The sequence below is a fragment of the Macrobrachium rosenbergii genome, chromosome 56 (assembly GCF_040412425.1).
Source record: "Macrobrachium rosenbergii isolate ZJJX-2024 chromosome 56, ASM4041242v1, whole genome shotgun sequence".
In the NCBI taxonomy this organism is placed as follows: domain Eukaryota; kingdom Metazoa; phylum Arthropoda; class Malacostraca; order Decapoda; family Palaemonidae; genus Macrobrachium; species Macrobrachium rosenbergii.
The window spans coordinates 15,697,170-15,712,779 of NC_089796.1; the positions used below are offsets into that span (position 1 = coordinate 15,697,170).

Sequence of the window (15,610 nt, forward strand, 5' to 3'; positions counted from 1 at the left end):
TTTGTTTATTGGATTCATCTAGCCCTACATATTAGCAGTGTTTTTATCATTCACAATTCTATGAAAGCATATATATATATATATATATATATATATATATATATATATATATATATATATATATATATATATATATATATATATATATATATATATATATATATATATATATATATATATATATATATATATATATATATTATTTTATATGTTTACTATCCATATCCCCAAGAGATATAAAAGAAAACCGAGGTAATTGTGTATAGCATAAGTGACAGTAATGACTACTATTAACCATTTTTGGGGGGCAGACATAAGGCTTTGAGGCCCTCCTGAAGGAAATAAAAGAAGACATTTTCCTTTATCCTTCCTGCGTGTCATGCCATTAGGCGTCATTAGCTGTGGGTGATTGGTCGAATCAATTAGGACCTCATTTTTGATTGGTCCCTTTCTTTATGTTTCCTTTATGACTGGTCGATTGAATGTAACGCAAGCCAATGAGCATCTTAGGAGAGGAATGTTGGTGACGATTAGCTCATTTTATGGTAAAAGGGCCTATATTTGATGTGTAATAATTATATACCATAAGAACTTCTTCTTCGCCCCTTCGAAAGGATGGAGTTTAAATGTACCTTTCATTCTATGGCAAATTTGTTTGAATGTTTCGTGTTGAAGTACACTTTCTTCACTTATTGCTTTTTCACATATTCTAGGATTAGGTATTCTAAGAGGTCTGCCCATTCAGTGTGCGCACTAAAAATGACATCTAGAGTTTATTCATACCAGAAAAATTACTTTATTTGAATAATGTTCTACAAGTACTGAGTATACTACAAAAAAAAATATTTGAGTCAAAATTTTATTATTTTATCCCATTTACAGGGATGAAACATTATGTGAATATCTCTTTCCACAGTAAACCATCGCATACTCCCATTTTTGCACTGTTTACCTTTCAGGTTGTTGCCTAGTTGTTTTCCAGACTGTTTTATGATAATCGTTATTGCCACTCAGCGCATAATACAAAATTGTTTTTCCTCCTTCACTTACATTTCTATTGCTATCAAGTCTATTATCATCGAAGCTGAAGGAAGACTTGCAACATTTGCATAATGTGACGGAGTTTGAGGTTCAAGCTAGAAACGCAGAGTAATTTGAGTAATAGGGGGCCATAATTTTATTGAATATACTGTAGAATGTTATTGAAGGTTCTTATTCAAAACTTGTCATTACTTATAAAATCGAATTACTATAAAACATTTTGTTTACATTCGTAAGCTGTCAATATAGCGGACATGTAAGTGCTATAAAGTTACAGTTGGTACTACTACCATTAACTATTTTTATGAAATGAATGTTTTTAGTTTTCTTTACACTTTGAATACTAAAATTCACCATAATTTTTTTTATCTGAAAAACTCTAACATCATGAAACTCCGTTTTTAACTGGAATAAAACTGTTGTTCGAATATTACAGGCATATATTTTCTTGCTTTGGTTTCAAGAAGCACGTCATTATTATGAAATCTATAAAAAAAAAAATCCGGTCTTTATTATTTTCTGATGGTACTTCGACTGACATTGCAAAGGTCTGCAGCCTTAGGAAAATACTAACATCTTTTCTTCCTTTTTTTTTTTTTTTTTTTTTTTTTTTTTTTTATTTGTAGTATTTTTCTACACAAAGGTACAGGGTTTTATTGGAGCATTGTCATGACCTTTGTAGCTCAAAAGCAGACTTCTGGGATGCGCTGCAAATGTCTAAGCTTTGGTTTATCGTACGAGGGCACTAGGTCAAAGCCCATGAATACAGGAACAGACCAGACCAGACCACTCCATCCAGAGAAAATCAAACCAAATGGATGCTTGTCGTTCAGTTCCCAGAGCTGTTCGTGATACCATGACTCGATTATGAACACGGATGTACTTTTTTTTGTGCAGTCGCATTTCGGAAATCAATACACCTTTTCTCCTCTCATTGCAGATGTAGACGAGTGCGAATCGACGCCCTGCGAACACGGTGGCACCTGTATCGATCAAGTTAACGGCTTTGCCTGTAACTGCACCGTTGGATGGGAAGGAAATATCTGCCAATTCGGTGAGTCAGTCGTCGATGCCATCCGGGTTTAATCGAATGATCTGAATAAGCTTCAGTTATTGAATCGCGCTTAGTCTTGGGAGTGCTCTTTTTATGTTTAGCCTTTTGCGATCAGATTAGAAACTATTAAATTCTAATAGGTTTTTGTTATGAATGTTAAAGAATTTATATTTAACTTGATTACTGTTAGTTTTTCATTAAAAAAATGTTTGCGTAATGTTAATGTTGTTGCATGAAAATGAACAATTGTATAATTTTTTTTTTAATTCCACTACCACCTTCCAAGGGACTAGTCATTACTTCTCTTTCATGACTACCGTTTCAGATTCAGACGAATGCCAGGGTCGACCCTGCATCAACGCCGTGTCTTGCGTGAACCTCGAAGGCGACTACGAGTGCCAGTGTCGCAACGGATGGGAGGGCAAGAACTGCGACATCAACCTGAACGACTGCAACGACCAGTGCCTCAACGGTGGCACTTGCATTGACCTCGTTGACGACTACCACTGCGCATGCTCGAAGGGTTTCACGGGTAAGGCAATATCGACACTCATGGTGGTGGTTCATCTTGATTATAGATCAGTTGCACTCAAATTTGTTTTTATGTAATGTTTCGCATCGGCCAATCGATCAGTTGCGTCGATATTAAGTCAGGGGGAAATTTAATGGTATTGTTTTGTGAAAAGAAAAAAATGGAAGAATTAATGACGAAATTGTTTTAGAACTTGTAGTTTTCACTGACCATCATTATGTAGCAAACTAAAAAGTATTTAATTATTTTCTAACGTTCGATTAATTACATTTGATGTATCACTAGGTCGAAACTGCGAAACCAACATAGACGAATGCGCCAGTAATCCTTGCAACAATGGAGGAGATTGTGTTGATCAAGTTGCAGGATATCGTTGCATTTGCCCTGTCGGATACTCAGGCTCCCAGTGCGAGGTAAGTGATTTTTTTCCAAGACCCCCTACTACTACTACTACTACTACTACTACTACTACTACTGTATATTTTATTGTTAATTCACAAACAGTAACCGTTTCAAAATGTTCATGCATCACTTCATTTCGGACGATATCATTGAAAAGCCCAGATGTCTCTACAATGTCTGTGATGAATTATACTCAAGTTCTCGAGGTTGTATTTCTGTTGTACACTTTTACTGCTAACAATAATAAGGATAATAAAGGTAAGCAGGTACCTCCTACCATTAAACTACATTTTTTAAATCCTCCATTTTACATGCATCTTGCAGGTTGACATCGACCTGTGCAACCCAAACCCGTGCGACAACGGGGCACCCTGTATCAATACCCAGGGCGACTACTTCTGCTTCTGCCCCGAAAGATATGAGGGCAAGAACTGTTCACAGCAGAGGCCCGCCTGCACAACGCCTCCATGCCAAGGTATTTACATTTACTACATTTCCATATTCAAAACTCTCCCTTAGAACCACTTTCAATTATAGTACGATTGCTCAACTCTTTCTAAAATACACTTCATATGATCTTCAAGTTTGATAAGCTTCAGATCACTCCCCCCCTCCCCTAGTTCCTGTACTTGCTTAAACGCTTTGTAAATTACAGGCAGTGGCCACTTAAGAGTACTTAGAAAACAAACTTGCACATTGGTAATGCCACAGGTTTTCATTTTACTTCTGAATCTCTCGTCGTTGATAAAGATTTCAGATTTTTTTTACTGGATCTTCATCTACGACTAATATACAAATTGAGACTGTAATATACACAAAGATTATTGGATTCTTCAATCACTTGGTGAATATTTCGAGAAAAAGATGAATCAGTGCAGTATTAAATAGTAAAATAGTTAAATTATATAATGTAAAACCAAGATCGTTTTATTTTAATTCAGCCATACTGAAAGCCATATTTTAATAGTATATTTTCTTTGTGTTTTCTCCTGCATGGTGTCTCCTTGTGTACGTATTGTTTATGTCTATTCGCTTACCGTTCACTGTTTCTGCGGTAACAATGAATGCACTGTCTTTGCCTAACGCTTACGCTGTATGCTGTCATGGTATTCTTGTTGTTTCCTTGTTTATCAACTTTTTCGCGATGTTGCTTCCTGTTTCTTGCATTGTTCTTTGTGCATTCCGCCTTTGATGTTTCAATGTCTTGATATTTAAAATTTTTGCTTCCAATTTTTTCTCGTATTGCTCCATTGCCTTGTTCTATGACTTCATTATTCAACACTACGACCAATATATGGAATTCCATTCCTCTGCCTCGTACACTCCTGTTCCTTTCCGATTTCTTCTCCCCCATCACCTCCCTCCCTCCCTTCTCTCTTTCTCTCTCCTCCTGTCTCCATCCTGCACCATCGATGCCCTTCGAAGGTTCAGTACGGTACACCGTCTCGGTGTGGCTGTACCCTAGACCTAGAACCCTAGAGCACCGGTATGCCTCTCTCCACCTCTCCCCTCCCTTACGTCAATTGTCTCCTAACCTTCCGTATCCCCGTGCCCCTTACACAGTTGTGGACAGCTGCACGGTACCGGCTCCTCAGGACAGCGGTTCGGTGTTGCTCGTGCCCTCCAATATCTGCGGGAGTCACGGACGCTGCGTCAGCAACTCCGACGGGACGTTCTCCTGCGTGTGTGATCCTGGGTACACCGGAGAGTACTGTCATATCAGTAAGTAAATTCCACTTCTACTCGTCAGTTTTCGGCTCCTTACAAATAAGGACAAGTATCCTCATAATTCTTACTTAGCCTGATGTATACTTAATTCCCTCATGAAGGTCATCTGAGTGATGAGCTTCGAAATCATTATATACTATTGAGTCCATTGTAAAAAAATCACAAACTCAACATAATCAGTCTACAGTATCCTGGAAAGGTCATTCATCTATCAAGAAACTGAAAGTTCACTTCACCACAAATAAAGTTAGGTTATCTCATGAAAAAATAAGTTCATTCTTACACCCTACTCGATGTTGCATTGTGCAAATGTAAATGCGGTTTGTTGAATTTTAATTATTTTTAATTATATTGTCATGGGAAACAAAGTGATTCTGCGTCGAGCACAGATAAAGGTGCTTAGTTTTCAAAGGCTATTCCACCAAAGACATAATTATTATCATAGATAAAAGTACGCAACAAGAACACAGTAGTATTGTTGTTAGGAGGACCAAGGACCTAACGATCCGCGGAACTCCGTCTGCGTAAGTGTTTGACGCTCCACTGCCTCCAATGGGGATCCAATCTCAGATAGTGCCAGACTCTGGACAGATGCTTCCAAAGAACGATTCTCTTCGAATTCAACACCGTTAATTAGGGAGCACTGACAGGTGGGGATGCTCTTCTCTTGCATTCACTTTGCCATTGCATATGTCCAAGAGATAAGGAGACTTTGTTTACATTCACTTTACACTTTTACCGAGTCCATGAGCTCATGACCGTTGCGTTTTGCTTGCGGTGCCGTTTCTTAAAAGGAAACCAATTTCCAACATCCTTGATGGAATACCTGGAAGTTCGCTGTGAGGCAGACTGCTCAGTTTGGATGCCGTAATCTGGTGTCTTAAACATGGAGCACAGACATCTCAAGAAGAGAATTGTTAAGGTAATGGCGTTGGCGATAGAGGACCCTACTCCAGTTGAAAGGGGGTAGAGGATGGGGATGGTTAAATTTTCACGGTATGGGAACACTGTTATGTCCTCCCCCGACCCCCACCCCCGCGCTCTTTCTCTCTCCCAGATGGTATCAGCGAACCCCTCCCCTTAACTATTGAGAGCCACGGCCACCCCCTGATCAGTAATTATACCTCAAACGCCACCTGTCAATATCAACAGGGAAGCGACCATCCGTGGGGGCACCTCTGGCGACGCCCCTGCCATGGCGCTTCCCTGCCCCCCTTACCCCCGTCACTTCCAAAGGACTCCCTAGTGGCCTGAAGATCCCCACGACCCAACTGAGGACGAGGGGCGGTATCCTTTAATGGGATTACCAGGAATGAATTGATTCACTTGAGTAATTCATAATGTAATTGGTAAATTTTTACTACTTGGAAGAAAGTTTGTGTTCTCTCTCTCTCTCTCTCTCTCTCTCTTTTACGGACATTTTTTCTATAAATTCAGCACTAAAGAGAATTTCCCATTAAATAGCTGAACAGACGTTGAAACTAGTGGAAAAGGTTGAAGGGTTAGGAGCGACTTTCCAGTTTCAATTAAAAATCGTACAGAAACTTTAAACCCGATTTGAAGGATCTCTGTCGTACCCTTATCCCAAATTCTTTAAAGACCCAAACTCGCGGCTCTGTCTCGAGTCCCATGTCCTGCAGGGTCAAGATCCACCTCAAGTTTTGGGAGGAGTTGCCCCTCCCAAGGCGAGAACGAGTAGCTTAAGGATTCCAGTCAGCGAGGCTACTTTCAGAGGTCAAGAAAGCAACAGGTTAATAATTAAAGCTTAGGCAAGGGAGAGGGATTTATATTCTTCACCGCTTCTACATACGACGACAGTTTCATTGGCAGGTTGTATATAACCCCAACACGTTGGGAAGATTTACACATAAACTTGGCTCAATCTGTGGGATTTAATATCCGTCGTTTTGCAGTTGGGAGAAAGGATTAGTTTTTCTATAATTACTTGCCGACTTCGAGGCGAATGCACGTAACAGGATATTAACCGAGTATTTTTTACAGGATTGTATTGTGGACATTTATATGCAGGTTCTGGAAAACATATAAAATGTATGTTGCTTCCACGATATTTCTGAACAAGAAAATCAGTGTCTTGTTTATTTCTCCTCCAGATATCAACGATTGTGAACAGTCACCTTGTATGAACGGGGGAACTTGCGTTGACCTCGTCAATGATTTCCAGTGTGTGTGCGATCAAGGTTGGGAAGGAGAACTGTGCAATATAAGTAAGTTCGAATAAAAATGTAGATTAAGTTGGAGATATTTCTATGCTGAATTAAAGGAAATATCTCATAATACCGTAGCAGATGCTTCCTGCACGTTCTTTTTTTCTCTTTTTTTTTGCAATGAACAGGGTTGTGCTTCTTTGTAAATTGATGTAGTCATTCGCTCTTTGTTTGATGTATTAGTTCGTTTATCACTCACTTATACGTTTTTTTTTTTCCTGAAGTGAGCAGAGTTTCACGAGCAAGTCTCATTCCATTTTTCAGATGTAGACGAGTGTGCGGACCACCCTTGCCGGAATAACGCCACGTGCATTGACGAAATCGGGGACTTCACTTGCGTCTGCCAAGATGGCTGGAAGGGACGCACCTGTGCTTCCAAAACCTCTTATTGTGATATGTCGACATGCCACCATGGTGGCAGCTGTCACGACCTTGGGAATGCCTTCGTTTGCCGATGCCCCGAAGGGTGGCGGGGAGTCACATGCCAAATTCGTAAGTTGACAAATAGAGCACATATTTCAATTTAGTGATGTAAACCCTTTACAAGTAAGATTTGTTGCATTATTTTCAAATATGACATTTTCTGGTATAACATCTTAAACTGTCGAAATTTATATTTAGTTTTAAGATTTAGTACAGGACATGATCTTTCGTTACTCAATTGCAGCTCTGAGGCGAGCATGCGACTCTTCACCGTGTCAGAATGGCGCAACTTGCGTTAACTCAGGAGATGGTTTCACCTGCCTGTGCCCAGAGGGATGGGACGGACCTACATGCCAGAATAATATCAATGACTGCACCCCTCATCCTTGCTACAACGGAGGAAAATGTGTCGACGGTGTCAACTGGAGAGTTTGCAAGTGTGCAGCTGGTTTCACGGGACCAGACTGCAGAGTCAACATCAATGAATGTGGATCATCTCCTTGTGCCTTTGGGAGCACGTGCATCGACGGTATAGGGGACTTCAAATGCGTCTGCCCCGTCGGAAGGACAGGGCGTCGATGTGATCTGGTAGAGGGAGCCAGTAATGTCACAGACAGCAACCAGGCTTGTCGCTGGGGCGGAGAGTTGAGACCGCATGGCGCTGTGTGGAGACATCAGTGTAATTCATGCCACTGCAACCAGGGCTCTGCCTCCTGTTCCAATGTCTGGTGTGGCCCTGAAAATTGCCTCCGTTCGCGAGAACCAACGCATTACCTCTGCGAATCTCGGCAGGTTAGTTTTGCCTGAACACCTTACTCATTTTTTCAAGATTTTCATATTTCTTTTTCAAAAATTCACTGTATTTCACTTGTCAAAGAAAAAATTCGAAAGGTTTTTGTTTTTTCTGGCTTTAATTACCCCATTAAGCATTTCGCAACAGCACCCATCAAAGGTGCCAAAGGCTAATAATAAACTTTCAAGTAGCATAACAGGTGATGATTCCAGTTTTACTGCCATACATTTCCATTTGAAGACCTCAACGCTAGCAGTTTCCTTATTAAATGTCGTGTTTCTGTATCAGAGATATATTCTCATATTTCCATACTACTCAACAATATTGTGGCAGTTCACGTCTTCACTACTCAAAAGCTCAATTATATTAGGTCATTTGATGGCATAAAAAAAAACCGTTTCGAGCACAATACAAGTTTCTCAAAATATTTCAGAAAATTTGGTTTTTTCTACTAAAACAGGTGTGTGTCCCGGGTCCCTTGGAATGGTGCCTTGCTCCACCATGTGAAAACTGGGGAGAGTGTCGAGATCTAAAAGAAGGTGGTCAGACAGTAGCACCAAGTGTTAATCCTGGTCCTTCTGACTGCACACCCAATCACGCCAATCTCAACAATGGATGTGCAAGGTTGACCCTTGTTTTGGATCGCACGAGGCTACCAAAGGGTGCTCGTGTTCAAAGTGTCTGCCAAGGGCTTAGGGCAGCTTGGGCTGATCGACATGCACATACTACAATACCACCACCTATCATTCTTTGTGCTCTCTTAATTGGCACTAATGATACCATTGAAGTGACCTTGGTGAGTTGGGAGAACCAAAACTTACAGTGCTCTTTATTTTGAAAAGGGTTTTGATCCATTGTGTACAAAGTAAAATCATCTTTAATATCAAATACATAGTTATATTCTTAAGGAATCATTTGATTACTAAATTCTTTTTACTGTGAAATTACTCAAACCTGAGTTTCTCAAGTTTGAAGAGTCTTGTATTTTCCGTGGCGTTGTAATAAATTCTCCACTGGTTAGTTGTCATTAGTCTTATCTTGAAATACATCCTCACTAACACCTTTTTTTGTGCCCTTTAGTCTTATCCGGAAGGAGGTGTCCAAGGAGATGTGACTGTGGCCGCCAAGACACTAGGTGAACTTGTCAGTCGTAAACTGACCCCAGTCACTGCCCTCACTGCTGCAATAGAGGTCAAAGTTGAGACAACAGTAGTTAGTGGCGAACCTACAGGTTAGTTAGTTCAAATGCTTGGTGTAATAATTACAAATAGCATAGTATTTTCCATATTACTATATTTGGGTGTAAACCTTATTTTCCAGTTTGTACTCCCACGACAACTCGGTTTTCGACAATTATTTTTTTTTTTTTAGGTGTTGCAAGCGGAGTACTGGCTGCTATAACAGTCGTACTAGTTGTACTGGTTATTTTAGCCGTTGCAGCATTGGGATATTGGCAGTGCAGGCGACGTCATTTGCAGGCCCATCACAGGAATGCATTTCCATCTCACTCCTCAAGACACAAACTAGCAGATGATGCCCACGCTGAGAAATCGAACAATGAGAATGAAGAGAAATTATGGCGGTACCATAATCCCCTGAAAACGACATCTTCATCATTGAGTGGTGGCACACTCGAGGGCATGGGAGAGCCTTCTTGTTCCAGAATGAATCCACAGGGTCCCGGTGATCCAAAGCTGTCTCCCATGGGAAACGCCATGGGGTTCATGCAAGTGCCCAAAGCCACACTGGCCACGCCCGAAACTGATCTCAGTGATTGTGCGGAATCCCCTACCCACGGGGGAGGTGGTGGGGTCCCGGTGGCTATCAGGAAAGTACAGAATGCCGATGTCGAACGTAACATCACGCCACATGATCCGGGTTGCAAGAGCTTCCAAAAGGAGATCAATCTCAAGGCAATTTCGCCAAGGACAATGGATACGGACCCCATCACTAGCGAGGTGGTGGTTTAGCGTCCTTGTTTTCGACAATGTACTTGTGCTCCCTCGCAATCACATTAATTTTTTTATGACTTAACTGGATTTCCTGTATAAGGAAAAGCTGTGTCACGAATGATATTCTGATTTTTGACAATAGACTTCTTAACGGCCCAGTGTACTTAGTGAGAACTATTTTTAATGGACTTGTGTGAGAAAGAATAAGATATCCTTTCATGTTCACCGCACAGGCGGCCCTAGTTGTGTAGTGGACTGGCAACACTGATTTCTGACGAACGTCCAGCAAGGGACAGATGCTGACGTCATGTCCCTGTCTGAAGTGCCTCTAAGATAACCATACATATGTAAGGCCTAATCGTGGCCGAGAAATTCAGGAATGTAAGGTAATCTCCCGGTGTATTTTTGAACGGTGAATGGTATCTAATAGTAATTTTTATCTCTTAACACCAGCATACGAGTTTCTCGATCGCTGCCAGTTTAATAAAAAGACACTTTTTGTGCCAATGACTGAAAATTCATTTTCAGTTGCATTTTTTCCAGAAGAAAGTCATATATTTAAAAAAAATAGCAACATGTTAAAAAAGTGATGTGGACATTTTAATTTTTCCATCCAATAGACAATTATGCCTTATGTACATATAAATATGGTCTTAAAATGTTCTACATAATGTTAGCTGAATCTGCCTTTTTTATTTTTATTTCTTCGCCCTGGTGTCAAGTGACCATTCCACGCGTTACGATGCCAGATAATCTCCAATCAGTCAACGCCCTGGTTGCTTTTATTCGGAGCCTTTTTAATCTGCCTTATGTGAGCGCTTATGTATAATATATAGATTTTGGCCAAGGTGTTCATAATTGTATAGAAAATTTTTTTCGTAGTACTTAATGAACGTATTATTCTAATGGAAGATCGTGATCTCTCATTGTAAACAGATCTTTCAACTGCTTCTTAAAAACTCGAAACGTCACTTTCTTTTTTTCATACTTTTTTACGTACGTGGACTCCTTTATGGGGGCAAGTTATTATTTTGCATTTTTAAGGTTCTGTTTTCTGAATGTCAAGAATTACTTTAGCATCGAGTGACCTCAGTTCTTGATTATGTTTCACAAGTAAGCAGATCTTGCAGGTTTGCAAAATTACCCTTTCTACTTTTTTTTTTATTTGGAGATTACCAGCACTGCATTTCTAAAATCACTCCTACTTAAAGAAATTGTATTCGTTACTTCATTCACTGCTATATCAATTACTATATTTTACGGTCATGACTCACTTTTGTCATAAATTAACCCCCCCCCCTTTTTTTTCTCAAGATACTCCGTTATTAGGCATAATGTAAAACAGAGTTAAGGTATCCTTGAAATGACGCTTGGCAAAAGTGATTATATCTTTTTTTAATATATATAACTATATATACCTGACGTTCATGTAGAAAGCTGTGATATTTTTGTACATTTGTATTCAGTGTTGTGCAATGTAAATATGTAAGTAATTTATTTGATGTCTTCAGTGCCCTCTATTAATGATGATGATAATGATAATAATGAAAACGCTGAAGGTGTTCGTGCCTCAATGAATGAAACACTGTAACAGCACCGGAAAATTAGAATGACGGAGACCTCTTCATTCTGACGTCACGCTAAAGAATTGCGAAGCGGTGCCAAGCATGACGTGATCTCTGGCAATGCTTGTTATTGACAGTTACGTCGAATGACAATTAAATCATTGCTCTCACACTCTGGTCTTGTAGAGCCGTATAAGGTGTCATCAACTCAAAACATTATCTCCTCATTCTTGGCATTCTTCCTTATACTGTAATTTTTATTTTATTGTACTCTATATCCCGTCAGCATGAAGAGTTCTCGAAACCTGACTTTTAAATCTGCCCGAATGAATGGACGAGGCCCTAAAACTACTACAAGATGTATTTTGGCAGCTACGCCTGCGAGAAATAGTGCTGTTAATAATGACTGGAACTAGTATAAATTTATATAGTTTTGTAGACTCATGGGGCTAAAAATAGCAGAGCAGACATTTATGAGTTCAAATAAAGTTATGAAGAACATGTGTTTATTTTTTACAATAACCATTTTTTCCCCCCAGGCTAAATGACCTTAGAACATCAGTATATTTGATGCTCCCCAAAGTGTTATATTTAGAGTATTAAGTTATAGTAGTTTAATCCGACCATTAAGTATTAACAGCTCTCCTAGGGCTGGGCCTTTAGACTTATTTTACATGGCAGAACCAACTGGTTACTTAGCAACGGACCTACAGCTTATTGTGTGAATCCAGAACCACATTTACCGGAGAAATGAAATTCCATTGGCTAATTCTTCAGAGTGCCAGCCGACAACTCTACCGACTCATCCAACGAGGAACTAGAAAGTAAGTATTAGGACCTAACTGGGACTAGAAACGAAATTTTAATCCAAATACTCTTTTCAAGAATGTGATTCCCGCTCCTTGTAATACTACAACTGACTTATCAATTAAATTGTTATGCTGAATATAGCAAAGTTTTTGTGACTAGAGTTAGTTTTACCTTAGAAATAATTTTGCTCCAAGTTTTCTCTCAGCACTTATTTCTGCTGACACGACATACTAGTAACTTGGTTATTTTCTCTCGCTCGTGCGTACTTACGAACTACTTTAAGCATAATTGGACAAACCATTATGCCCTATGAATTCAACATAACCACCATAACTTCAGTGTAGGCAAAATATTTTAACTGAACCACCATGTTCCCTACTAATCCAGTTTAGGGTAATAATATAACTGGACTATCCTTACTCTCGTAAATTTCGAGTATGTAAAACGACATTCATCCTATGATTTGTCAGACAAAACGCACATGTGGGTCACCACTGCCCTAAAAGATTAGGTGTACACAAAAGGAGACATAACTGACCACTCCTTTGTTCTATATATTTAGTGCCAAAAAATTGGACCACCCCTATGCCCATTACACTCTGAACTGTAAGCAAAAATTCGTAACCGGACCATCCTTTTTCCCTGCGAATTATGAGTCAGCAAATATATGTTATCTGGACCACCCTATGCCCCATGACTTACAGTACGTGAGGACAAAACCAACTCCCATTAAATATATACCTGAAACACCCTTACGTTCAATGAGTTAAATTTTAGGAAACAACTGTAAGTGAACTACACATATATAAAGGATGAATCACCTGTCAGCAAAGAATAAGGAAACTCCAACACCTTATGAATTAAAGCAAAATCATATAACTGGAACAACCCTCCTCTTATTTCTGAGCAAGCACAAATAATAACTGGGCCATCACTGGCCCCTATAAATTGTAAACAAAAACGCATAAATGAACCAACCCTATTACCTATGAATTAAGAGTCAGCAAAGATACATTACTGGACCACCCTACCCCTATGCCCTATGAATTGAGTGACAAAAAATATGCTGTACATAACGGGGCCACCCGTACCGACTATAAATAACATTAAACTGTAGGAACTCTACCCATTGCGAACTGAATCTAAGCAAAAATACATAACTAAATCACCCCTACGCCCTGTGAATTCCATGTCGGCAAAACTGCCATAACAAGGACCACCACTAACCGAGTGCAAGCTAAAACAAAACTAAAGAATTAGTGTAGGCAAACAGACACAATTTGACTAACCCTACCCCTAATGAATAGTGCAAGCAAAAAAAGACAAATGAAACACCTCTATCCCCTATGAATTAGATATCAGCAAAAACACATAACAGGACCGCCCTCACCCGTACAAAGTTTAAAACAAAACTACATGAACATACCAACTCGGCAACCTATGGATTGTCATAATACATTATATATGCAACAGGTCAACACCGCACTCTTCGTGAATTAAGCTTAAGCAATATGTGAATACGTATAATTCTACATGCTGTAAGCTTATTTTATAATTTTCAAGTCAACAGAGTATATATACAGTATTATATACATATGTGTGTGCGTGGATGTGTATTCATACAGTACATAACATATATATATATATATATATTGTGTGGATGTGTATTCATACAGTAAACAAATACACACACACACATATATATATAAAACACACACATATGTATATATATATATATATATATACACAATATGAGCACACACACTATACATATATATATATATATATATATATATATATATATATATATATATATATATATATATATATATATATATAAATTTCTGACTCACGTCAGGATCAGACCCAGGTCTCTCAGGTGGAAAGCAAGGGCATTACCTCCACTGGGCCATACAAGTCTAAAAGAATTTGGAACCTGAGAGCAACTGCACCCAAGGGAATTACAGGCAAGCTAACTGCTTGCATACCAGCAAAGTTTTCCCCCAACTTCCCGACTCAGCAATGACCCAATAGACAACATTTTCATTCAATTATCCCTTCTGAGTGAATAAGATAAAAATCATCAACACACAATCACATGTGGAACAGAAATAAATTTCTGACTCTCGTCAGGGATCGAACCCAGGTAATTCCTTGGGTGCAGTTGCTCTCAGGTTCCAACTTCTTTTAGACTTGGCAGCTGATGGATAACGCCCATGGTTCCACCTGAGAGACCTGGGTTCTGATCCCGACGTGAGTCAGAGGTGACTTCTGTTCCACCTGTTAATGTGTTGATGTTCTATCTTATTCACTCAGAAGAATTAATTCGAATGAAAATGTTGTCTGTTTCAGTCGCTGAGTCGTGAAAACTCGCTGGCTATCTGGCTGATTTCTTAGGGCTATTCGCTGAATTCAGTTGCTCTCGGTTCCAACTTCTTTAGACTAACCGTAACTTGATGAATAACGCCACTACTCCACTGGCGATTATGGTTCGACTGTTTGTGAAATGAAGAACTATTCTGTTCCCACGTGATTGTTATGATTTCTATCTTATTCACTCGGAAGGGATAATTCCGAATGAAATGTTGTCTATTGGGTCATTTGCTGGTCGGGAAGTTGGGAAAAGCTCGGCTGGTAGCATGCAAGCAGTTGGCTTGCCCAGAGTAATTCCTTGATTGCAGTTGCTCTCAGGTTCCAGCTTCTTTTAGACTTGTATGGCCCAGTGGGATAACCCTTGCTTTCACCTGAGACACCTGGGTTCGATCCGACGTGAGTCAGAATTTTATTTCTGTTCCACACGTGATTGTGTGTTGATGATTTCTATCTTATTCACTCAGAGGGATAATTCAGATGAAATGTTGTCTATTGGGTCATTGCTGAGTCGGGAAGTTAGGGAAAACTCGCTGGTATGCAAGCAGTTAGCTTGCCCAGGTAATTCCTTAAGGTGCAGTTGCTCTCAGGTTCCAACTTCTTTTAGACTTACAGCCTTGGTAATGTGGATAGCACTGCTTGCTTTTCACCTGAGACACCTGGGTTCGATCGACGTGAGTCAGAATTTTATTTCTGTTCCGCACGTGATTATTGT

General features: G+C 39.5%; 1 protein-coding gene and 1 long non-coding RNA gene across 3 annotated transcripts in view; one reads left to right on the forward strand and one right to left on the reverse strand.

Moving 5' to 3' along the window:
• The window catches only part of LOC136836316 (protein jagged-1b-like), a 387,965-nt gene extending 375,749 nt beyond the window's left edge, over positions 1–12,216 (forward strand). The window contains exons 9-19 of one of the 2 annotated variants that reach the window (XM_067100442.1): positions 1,982–2,095; positions 2,421–2,627; positions 2,913–3,040; positions 3,354–3,504; positions 4,455–4,751; positions 6,869–6,982; positions 7,247–7,474; positions 7,650–8,197; positions 8,659–8,994; positions 9,279–9,429; positions 9,570–12,216. In XM_067100442.1, the coding sequence (XP_066956543.1) occupies positions 1,982–2,095; positions 2,421–2,627; positions 2,913–3,040; positions 3,354–3,504; positions 4,455–4,751; positions 6,869–6,982; positions 7,247–7,474; positions 7,650–8,197; positions 8,659–8,994; positions 9,279–9,429; positions 9,570–10,168 (2,873 nt within the window). In that variant the 3' untranslated portion in view covers positions 10,169–12,216. The remainder of the gene's footprint in view (positions 1–1,981; positions 2,096–2,420; positions 2,628–2,912; positions 3,041–3,353; positions 3,505–4,454; positions 4,752–6,868; positions 6,983–7,246; positions 7,475–7,649; positions 8,198–8,658; positions 8,995–9,278; positions 9,430–9,569) is intronic. The other variant, XM_067100443.1, reaches the window with a different exon arrangement.
• The window catches only part of LOC136836318 (uncharacterized), a 185,949-nt gene that overhangs the window by 129,776 nt on the left and 40,563 nt on the right, over positions 1–15,610 (reverse strand). The gene's annotated exons all lie outside the window — the stretch shown is intronic.